General features: G+C 35.9%; 1 protein-coding gene across 1 annotated transcript; it reads right to left on the reverse strand.

Annotated features, from left to right (window-relative positions):
* Nucleotides 1-8,528: 8,528 nt before the first annotated feature.
* LOC147635114 (F-box protein At5g50450-like) lies at nt 8,529-10,745 on the reverse strand. Its single transcript, XM_086804411.1, has 3 exons — nt 10,268-10,745; nt 10,013-10,175; nt 8,529-9,894 (listed from the first exon to the last, which is right to left on the reverse strand). Exons 1-3 carry the CDS (start codon nt 10,456-10,458, stop codon nt 9,055-9,057), a joined length of 1,194 nt encoding a protein of 397 aa, XP_086660537.1. The 5' UTR covers nt 10,459-10,745; the 3' UTR covers nt 8,529-9,054.
* Between the last annotated feature and the right edge of the window lie 732 nt (nt 10,746-11,477).

Consider the following 11,477-nt stretch of genomic DNA (forward strand, 5'->3'; position numbering starts at 1 on the left):
TTATGTATGGATGAAATTAAGCTTGTTTTTGACCATTGGGTAATAAATCTCCATCAACCTATTGCCCAAAGGATAAAATAAAGGTGGTAAACCATTCTCAGAAACCATGAAACCTCTCTCAAAATTGAAAAGCGGTTTTGCTAAATTCTTGACCTCTTTGTGATCTGTCTGTATGGATGGGTTTCAAAATTGATAGTCAATCCAGCTTAGCTTTCCAATTGCTAAACCATTGAGGGAGGAAGCAATCTATAATAGACGGTTGAGAAATATTCAAGAGTCTTTCAAAAAAATTACTTTGTTTTGTTTTATTTTCTTTTTCCTCCTCTGCTGCACTGGGCGCAAATTTGAGAGTAATATATATATATATATATATACATATATAAAATTCCCTATCTCTCTCTCTCTCTCCTTCGTATCCGGCAGCGACAGCGGCAGCGGCCAGCGCTGGGAAATTCAGGGAGGCGCTGATTTTTCTTTTTCTTTCTCCATTCGGCCGGCGGCGCCCACGGCTGCGAGCTACGAATTCAGGAATTTTCAGATTAGCCCAAAATCCCAGGAAGCGTAGAATTTGCCTCTTGCGCTGAATTTTGTTTTATTTATTTATTTATTTCTTTTCCTTCGCGGGTAGTGCCAAGAGGAGAGGTTTGATAGCTTAAATTTATAAAGCATTATATATATATTTGTTACTGTAATTTTTCTCCCTCCTTCATAACCGGGCGGCCAGCGCTGAGAATTGAGGAATTTTCAGATAATTGATGCTTAAAAGCTTTGAATTACAAAAGCTTAAATTAGCTAAAAGCTTCATGATGCTTAAAATGCTTATTTTTATTTTTATATTTTGATGCTGTTGTGGGCGACTTTTTTCTCCTTGGGCATCATCCAGATTACAAGTTTTAGTAAAGCTTTCATAAGCTTTTTACTAAGTTTAATAAGTTTAATTAAAAGTTTATTAATCAGTATAAAAGCTATATATATATATATATAAGTTGTAAATATTGAAATCATTGTGCACTAATTATAATTTCTTACAAAGCTTTTTTTTTAAATTTATGCTAAACTTCATGAATTCCAAGATGATTGAATTATTTCATTTAGGCCTTTATTAAGTTTGGATTTAATTATGCGTTAGATTTAAATTAGTAGAAAATCATGTTAAGCAAAGCTTTTATTAGTAAGCTTAATTAAGAAACTCGTTGAAGCTTTAATTAATAAAGTTTTAATTTCAAAAGTACATGGATTATGTCTTGAAAAAAAAAATATGCATTTGTGTATTGAGCTAACTTGGCAGGACTCACATCTAGCTCGACATTCCATATGAGATAAGAAATCCTATCTTTTCTCTTGTTTTAAATTTTTTTCTATTCTTTTAATTGTCAAGAAATGGGTGAATATCCGCACCATCATACTATTCAGGGACAGCTTGACACCGAAGAAGTTAACGCACTCGACACACTAACCAAAGGTGGAGGTATGTGTTAAAATTTATTTATTGTATACAATTTTTTGTTTGTTTTTTTGTATCTGTCTTCTGAATATTCTTTTCTTCTAGACCTAGTTAGAAAACTTTAGCTCCTGAAAAGAATTTTAGATACCGTGACCTAACTAGAGAGATCAAGATAAGATTAGCAAAAGTTATCTTCAAGATCTAGTTGCCCCAATTCAAGTAAAAGTGATTGTTAGACATCTCATACAAGATTAAGATAAATTTGAAGATTCAAGAACCAAGCAAGTTTCTCTAGTCTTTGATTCAAGTTATCAATTGCTTCACCATTGAATTTAGTGATGATGAGAAAAGTAAAGAAATAGCTCTCAAGTGATCAGAAAAGTAAAGAAATACCTCTCAAGTGACTAGAAACCAAGTTTAAGTTGTATACCAATCACAATTACGAAGTTTATACCAATTCAAGTAAAGTTTTGTTTAAATTTTCAAGTGTTCTAGTTTAAAGATCTATCCAAGTACAAGATTCTTTCTAGACCAAGAATTGCTCTAAGTCAAAGATATATTCAACCACAAGATTTAAACCCCTTAAGAACAAGATTTACTCAAGAATTACAATTATGATTAATTAAAGACTAATCTCTCAATTTTCGTCAATTCAAGTATTTTTAATCTAAGCCAAGATTCATCAAGTTCTTGCTAGCAACTAGGGCACAAGATGTTTAATTTTATTCAAGTTTTGATTTCAAGATTAAGCTTAAGATCAAGATCCCCTCAAGAATTCATTATTTACAAGTATCATTTACAAATTCAAGAATTATATACCTATTCAAAGATTATAATTTTTGAAATTTAGTTAGACAAGTACAAGATTAAGATCAAAGACAAATCTCAAGAATTCATCAAGATTAAGATCAAAAATAAATCCCGAGAATTTAGTTAGACAATTACAAGATTAAGATTAAGATCAAAAACAAATCTCGAGAATTCATCAAGTTAAGATCAAGAACAAATCCCCAGAGTTCATCAAGTTATTGACAGTAATGTAAGTGATTATTTTTCAATCTTAAGTTGATAAGAATTTCCATTTCGACCTAATTTATTTTTGGAATAAGACTTGTAGTTTAATTTTGAGGATAGAGAAAAGTTATGTCGGAATGAAAGTTTCAGAGGGAATTAGCTACTCCGTCTCAAACTTCTATTCTTAAGGTAGTGTTGTGTGAAATTAATCTATGGTACGGGACATTAGATTGGTTTTACATACCTACCCCAGACGTATCTATGTCTTCTATCTTTCACCAACAACGAGTGTTTGTATGTGGAAGGTACCTCTGTGGTATGGGACACTTAGATCCCTTTTACATGCGTTCATTTGTTTGGTTTTATTTTTCAGAAATTGTTTGATGTGATGATCTTGTCCTCCACTTGTACCATGAAGCCATCCACTCATTGATTGTACAACTGAGGACAGTTGATTCCCAATAGGGAGGACTGTTATGATCCATGTTATTTGAATAATAATCATGGTCATTTAAATTTGTATATATATTTTTTATGATGCCTATTTCTCATCATGAACACGTTAGGATTGATTGATGTGATGTCAATTGATTGTTACTACTGACGTGGTTTATGTTTATGAGTTTAGGTGATGAGGTGTGCAAGGGTACCGATTTAGGTGTTGCACAGTGCGAGGGTACCGACTTAGGTGTCGCACGGATGGTGGATTGAGTCATGGCGTGTGGACAGATCTCACAATATTTTGTGGCTGTATTATGGCATTTGAAATTATTTTGACATCAGTGTGATGTGTGTGTGTGCATGCGTCAAATTATTGTAAAGTGTGTGTACGAGCATTAGTTGATTTATTTTGTAATGTGCATATGTGTACAAGTTAGATTATTGTAATAGAAGAATAGTGCAAACCTTAGAAGGTTTGAGGACAAAGGTTAATTGAGGACCAAGGCTAAAAATTGAGGACAAAGGCTAATTAAATGGCAAAGTCCAAATATGGATGTATACTTTATTTTTGGCTTAAAGCTTGCTTTTTGGAATATATAAAAATACCCACGCGAGAAGAAGCCACTCACATTGGGGGGGGAAGATTGCACCCAGTCTTGTGTTGCCTTGTGTTGATGGTGATGTATTTCTTTCTCTTGCTCTATGTTTTGTTATATGTTTTAATTTTTAATTTAATTCATGTAGTTGTTTTGATATTTGATTTAATTTATGAGTCTTTTGATATTTCTCTTCAAGAAAATTAAAGGTCCGGTTGCAATATCCATCCATCCATTCACATCTATTTGATAGAATTTAAACAAAGAATTTAAGAGAATTCTAATTTTGATATAAAGATTCTTTATGTATCTATTTATGCATAAAAATCAACTTCAGTGGGAATAACACTTTTATAAAAATCCTTTTATGCATTTATTTATGCACAAAATCAATTTTAATGAGAATCACACTTTTGAAATAAAAATAAATCCTTTATGCATCTTTCTATGCATAAAATCAATTTTAATGAGAATAAAACTTTTGGAATAAAAATAAATCCTTTATGCACCTTTCTATGCATAAAATCAATTTTAATGAGAATAACACTTTTGAAATAAAAATAAATCCTTTATGCACCTTTCTATGCATAAAATCAGTTTTAATGAGAATAACACTTTTGAATAAAAATAAATCCTTTATGCATCTTTCTATGCATAAAATCAATTTTAATGAGAATAACACTTTTGAAATAAAAATAAATCCTTTATGCATCTTTCTATGCATAAAATCAATTTTAATGAGAATAACACTTTTGAAATAAAAATAAATCCTCTCTGCATCTTTTTATGCATAAAATCAATTTTAATGAGAATAACACTTTTGAAATAAAATAAATCCTCTATGCATAAAATCAATTTTAATGGGAATAACACTTTTGAAATAAAAATAAATCCTTTATGCATCTTTCTATGCATAAAATCAATTTTAATGAGAATAACACTCTTGAAATAAAATAAATCCTTTAGGCATCGTTCTATGCATAAAGATTAAATTCAATGAAAACAACACTTTTATAATAAAAATTTTCATTATGCATAGAAATTAAATTCATTGAAAACAACACTTTTATAATAAAAATTTCCATTATGCATCCTTCTATGCATAGAAATTAAATTCAATAAAAACAACACTTTTATAATAAAAATTTTTATTATGCAACTTTCTAATAGAAATTAATTTTAATAATTAATATCAGTGATATCCATGCATATTCATAGGTGAATATGTACATGGCGTAAATTAGAATATTTCTTTTAGAATGCACAAACGGTGGGAATTACTCTTTTGGAATAATATAAAAATAAACTTTCTTTTCCACAAATTTCTAAAATTTTTTGCCATAACCTCCTTTGTGTATGGCTGACCATTTCTCATTTTTAACGTTCTATTTTCAATTTAAATTAACCCAAATTAGATGTATAGGACTGTAATCTACATAATTTTCAATTTCCAAGAGAGTAAACAATAAGAAAAGTTTAATTAATCTTTTTGTTAATCATTCTAGGATAAAGAAAGGCTAAATTGTAAAGAAGAGAAGGGGGAGGCCTTTTCATCAAGGCATAGTATTAGAATTTGCTTTAATCAACTATAAAACAAGAAAACCAAGAAAACCATAGATTTGAAATTAAAAATATGAGGTTATGGTCTACACACTTGCTAATCTAGATTTCTTAATGATGTTTTGATGCTAAAAATCTGATTTGTAGAGTGCATGTGATGAAGCTTGTGCATGAAATGATGTGTAGTTGAGGCTTGTGTGATAGCTCTTTGCATGTTAGGTTCTTTGCATAAGTTGCATTTTTGTGCTTAAGTGTAGCCTAATCTTGATGCTTTGATTATGTTAGATTGATTGCTTGAGTATTGAAGAAGGATTGAGTAGGACTAGAAGTCATTAGTGTGTGGTTAACTCATCTTCTCCCATTCGGGATAGCCTCTATGCGCTAACCGGGTTGCATTCACGGATTGACAAAGTGTGTGGGTTGGAGTGTAGCCTCCGCTATGCTATGATGTCCCAAACAATCTCATCTTCACGCCACCACTCAATCCATGTAATATCCCTCCCCAAGCCATGTAACGATTCTCTTTTAATATAGGTTTCAAGAAGAAAGAGAGTACACTTCGAGAGAGACTATAAGGCTAGAAACGTTAAGAAAGTGATAGAGTAAAAATATTAGTTTCAAAAATTTGAAAAGAAATAAAAAGATAAGAATAGATTTATTAAGAGATAAATATCTGTAAAAATAAAATTTTGAATTTAGGTGATAGGAGGTTATATTTAGAGTACTTTTACATATTTAGAGTCCATGCATACTAAAAATGTGGAAAAGCAATGCGTTTCTAAAGATGGCACGTTTGCGGCTATATATAGACATTTTTGCCTATTCTACCTATGTAAGCTTGTAGACCAGATGCCTTCCAGTTTTTTTGACTGGCTACATGACCATAGTCTGAGTTTTTATCAGAGAGTTATGGTCAAAACAATTTTCTAGTTTTGTTAGGGTCTCTACATAGGGAAACTATAAGAAGCAGCAAGTAGCCTCAAGGTGATTCTAGACCTTGAGATGTATATGCTCTGATGGTGACCAAACTTTGCAAGCATGTGGGGGGGACCCACCCACACATGCTCGCAAAGTTTGGTCACCATCGGAGCATGTTTGGGTTAGCAATTAGTGCCTAGTGTGGATTTTTCAAGTCTCTTGGTGCTTGAGAGGCCATGGAAAATCTCGCTCTTCCCCATGCCATCGTACCCAAACATGCTTCGATGGTGACTAAACTTTGCAAGCATGTTGGAGGACCCACCCCCACATGCTTGGCGGAGGGAGAGGAAGTGGAAGAGGAGGAGCAAGACTTGGATCATCACCAATGGAAGGTGTTGCTCGTTGACGTGCTCTCGACTCTCTCTTTGTCTCATGAGCTACCCTTTTCCTCTCCTCCTCTTGAACTTGGTGGATGGGGGAAAGTTCTAGACCTATCACATTTCCGACTCCTATGACTTTGAGAATCCATTCTCAAGGAAGCTAATAGAGAAAAAATAATGAAGGCTCAATAATGGGATAGTACTAGAGATAAGTGTGGGATAGTACTAGAGATGTGTGATTATATAGGAAAAATAGGTTATCCACTTCAAATCTCATTGGATTTCCTATCTAAGATTAATTGGATAATTAAGATAAATATAAAGATAATTAAAGATAAACTATTATCCACTTAAAAATCAATATTATTAATAATAAATATTTACAAGTTTGAATATTTATCATTACTAGATATATAAATATATCTTTCAATATATCTTTTATTTTATAATTATATAACTATATTTTCTTTTATAATGTATTTTTTTTAAATTTTATTCAAAGGTTTATCCTACACATAAAATATTTTTAAGAAATATTAAATTTAAAAAACTAAAATTTTTAAATTAAATAACATGAACTTTAAAAATAATATTATTTATCTAATTTCAAAATATAATCCTTTAAAATTAGTGATTTTAAATTCTTTTATATTAATAAGTTATATATATCATTTTTTAAAATTTTATATTTAATTTCTTTTTTTTTAAATACTAAAAATATACTAAATTAACCTTTTCAAAAATATATTTTTTTAAAAATGGGAAGGAGATGCCATGTATCACATGCGTGCATGACACGTGGCATTTTCTTGACATGTGGCACTATTATGGCTGATGTAGCAATTCCATGATGTGGCATGCAAGTGCAAGGTGTCATTCAAAATTGGCAAGAAGATGTGGCATTAATGATGACTAGGATGATAAGGTGGGGAATCAACTAGGTTGACCATGTTGACATGGAGGGTGGAGGTGGCAAGGTGCCTATGTGGATCCTCTTGAAGCTAATGTGGACATAAAGTGGCATGCATATATAAGATTTGTGCCTACCCAAGCCTCACACATGGCATGATATATCTAGGCTTTGAAGTTTACTAAGCCTAGATTTCCAAACCTAACTAGGACTGGTTTTAGACTTGAAAAGGGAAGAGTGGACACAATATGGGAATTTTCACTTGGGAGGAAGATTGAAAATGGACCTTCCCATATTTTTGAAATAAATTCATGGCAACAAGTATATTGATCCCTAGAGTTTTTAGATTGAAAGATTCAATATTTGATTTTTTAGAATTAAATTACAATTGATTTAATGGGCCTCTAACAGTCATAACAATTTTTTCACAGTAAATCTACAAAAATCCAACTGTTAGATTTATAATTTACCTTAGACCCACATTCTACTAATCTTTCCCAATCTAATCATCGCTAGATCCATATAAATTGAGCATTTTAAATGGTAGATGTGGTTGGAGGACAAAATAGTATGTTTTTTAACAATTCCAATGCCTTTTAATATAGAAAATTGTAGAACATATAAAAAATGACTCGATAAATCAAGTTTAGCTCCATGTTATTTGAATTTGTGATATGCAAAGTGTGAACATCATATGAGTAATAATGTAAAAGTTATAGGCAATTTACTCACATTTAGTGTACCTGTCCAAACCTTCGACAGGGCCTGTATATACAATTTTGGTTCCCAAAGAAAAGGGGATTTGCAATTATTGGATATTCGAGCAAATTATAGTTTTAGGTGCCCAACTTTGCATATGATGTTTCATTAGAAGACCTTGAAGTGAAACTCCTTTGGCTAACTAGGAGAGATTGGCTATTCTTCTTGAAAAAATACCTGTTTTCAGGCTAAACCCAAGGGCGCCCACTAAACAAAACTACATAACCTCATCTTGCAACCACCCTATGATTTTGAAATACAAGACTCGAGAGCATCTTAAGAACATTTATAACGTGAAGATGCTTATTACAAAGTTTGTGGATATTATCGGTGAAGAACCATGTTAACCAAATGTGGTTAAGCATCTTTACATGGTGTGTGTACGTTGTTGGGGAATAACCATTGTGTGTTAACCAAAAATGGTTATGGAGAATAATAATCTACATGTACAACTATTTGGCAACTTCCATTCTTTAGTGCAGCACTCGCTCCTCAAAACTTCTCTCTTTTTGGCACTTTTCGTTTTTTTTTGTTTTTGTTTTGTGAATTTCCAAAGAAAGGAAGATTTTCTTGATTTCTTGCTAAGAAAAGAAAAATCCGACCAATGTGCAATTGAGGTGGGAGGTTATTACCGCCATAACCATAACAAAACGAATAAAGTCATAGAATATAATATCTTGTTTAATGAATATGAAAAAACCAGCCAAGAGCTTCCTAGAGAGAGAGAGAGAGAGAGAGAGAGAGAGAGAGATTAATCTATAGGTCTCCATGTGATGCTTCCGTGACAAATAAGCAATTTGGTTTGGTAAAGCTTAAAATAGACAGACTACTTCTTCACACAACCCTCATAAAGACAGACTACTTCTTTGCACAACCCTCGTGTGTAGGTCATGGAGAAAAGCCACTATGACTTCTTAAGGAAGATCTAGAAATGCTAAAATAGGCGTTTCACTGCAACTTACAAAAACCTTTGAAACCATCGTCTCCTCATTGCCCAAACTAATCAATTAATACCAAAAACCTTTTGGGTGCTTATTGGTGATGATCATGCTCTTCGTGAAAATCTACATTAAGGGTGGGCTGGCATTGCAGCTTGTGACGGAGCTTCCAGTCCATAGCTTGACAAGCACGGGAGCAGTAAATGACGGTGCTGCAGGCGGAACACCGACGGAACTCATGCTTTCGCGTCTCTGGCCGGCCGCAGTGAGCATGTGAGCAGAGGCGGAGGCCTTCCGGAAGAGGGCGGAGTGCGAACCATTCCATCAGGAAAATGTTTGCAGGATGGACGTTTTTCGCCGCCCACGGGGACGGAAACGTGCTGCCAAAGTCGCTGAGAAGGGAGCAGCAGTAGTGTCGGTGGAGTAGCTCGCAGAGGAGGCGCTGGCGGTGGTATTGCTGGTGGGCGGCGAGAGTCGGTGCGTTTTCCAGGGAAGCGTGGCACTCAAGGACGGGAGGTGGCCGTGGTGGGGCGATTATCGTCGACATGTGATGGACATGAGGTGGTGTACTGATTTCTGTCATTTGTTGCTGCCGGAACCCTTTATGTTTTTTGAACATGTTCGACAAGAAAGCCCTAGCTTCTCTTCTGTTGGCATCCAGCAGGAAGCGGCGGCCTTTGGCGGCGTTTCTGGGCAGGCCATGGCCGTCCTGCAGGCAGTGGCCAAGCTCTCGGATAGAGTCCAGGCTCCCCGCCAGCGCCGCCCTCGCACACAGTGCCACTCCGGCCCTCGCGTTCTTGTCCCTTGTCCCGCCCCCGCTACCATTGAACTGTATAATGGACAACGATAACAGAGCCCCCGCATGCGACGCCACCGCTGCCTTCAGCAGCAGCCTTACCCCTCCACGCCTGTCTCCCAAGCAGTAGAAGCGAATCTGCGAACGAGACAGTAATTTAATACGTCACCTAATTATATAGTCCTATTAATTAATTTGTGGAGAGAGACTGGGGAGAGAGAGAGAGAGAGAGAGAGAGAGAGATGGACTTATATACCATGCCAATAGTGAAGCAAGCCTCCACATTTCCACACTCAGCACATCGTACGATAAACCTGTGTGCTCCGTCCGACCAACGTGAAGCCCTCACCGCTAAGCTTGCAGTGTTGGCATTGGCTAACACCATTGTGTGCATCCCAAGCTCGCGAAATCTCTTGCATCTGAGAAAACCACATTAAATTATAATGGTGAATTTATATTATATTTAAAAGCCCATTACTCATGACAGCATCAAAGCCTGCGAATTTCTCACGTTAGCATCGGACTGATGAGGTCTGCCGGCGAGGACGCACTAGAAGAAGATAGAAAGACTAAGATGGAAACCACCAAATCGTCAGATAGACCGTCGAAAGCATTGATCTTAGCATCAATCATTTCTGCAGCTTCCATTGGTGGACACCTCCTCTTGGGTGGAGGTGCTGAAAGGCCAGCTGCCGGATCCATTCTCCTTTTTAGAGAGCGCAAGAACTGTGACTGACTACAAATAATATACAAGCAATTTCAAGGGCTGTGTCCCAAGATTAGATAAGCTTAATACGCACCAGGGATAAGGAATAACAAAAGCCAATTATAAGCTAGGTGATCATTGAAAGATATCATTCTAACAAGGAAAGCCTTACACAGACTAGCTAGTAAGCTTGGAAATTACTGAAGGATATCATCATCACCATTCTAATGATGAGCAAGCCAAGGCTGCATGCAATTTGCTGAGCAGAGGGCGAATGAGAAATGGAGACTTGTTGATGCGTGAGATCTAATTTCTAGGTTTTGAAGTGGGTTGCTGTCACGTAAATAATCCAACGATGAATTCGAGTTGCCGTGCACAGATGGGCACGTGCAAAATAGATAATAGTGAAAGACGATTGGGGAGGGGAATCATCTTTCTTCTGCACAAGCAGTGAAAGCGGTGGTGAGTAGATGTATGAGACCAAACTTAATATATTTACTGGAAGGGGATATGAACACTGTGAGGAGGAGCCTTCAGTTCAGTCAAGGAATGGGCTTTCCGTTGTTATTTAATTAACAGCAGTCACATATATATAATTTTGCCCTTTTTTGCTGCGTAAGAGGAGGTTTCCTTGCACGCCAAGCGACTACTGCTCTTAGGATCGTTAACCCCCTCCCCCACGCCCCACCTCGAGTCGAGTATGACCTTGGGCAAAAAGTTTCTCCAATCAGCTTCTCGCTTTTGAACCCCAAACTTGAAAAGTCGGTCGAGCGCCGACTCAGCCGAGGCTCCACCACGGTTCTATCGCTTTCACACCTGCCGTTGGCCGGCTGCCGCCAACACGTGCTCGCTCTCAGAGTCGCTCGCTGAGGTGTATTTAATTAAACACCTTTCCACGCCAACCTCTGAAGCGCCACACTGTTCCCACGGCCACTGGCCACCGCCGCACGATCAAAAGCACCGCACGATCAAAAGCACCGGCACGACTTTTTATGTAGGCCGACACAAAGTTGGG

This window comes from Cibotium barometz, chromosome 10 (genome assembly GCF_041138505.1).
Source record: "Cibotium barometz isolate CiBa-2024 chromosome 10, ASM4113850v1, whole genome shotgun sequence".
Taxonomy (NCBI): Eukaryota; Viridiplantae; Streptophyta; class Polypodiopsida; order Cyatheales; family Cibotiaceae; genus Cibotium; species Cibotium barometz.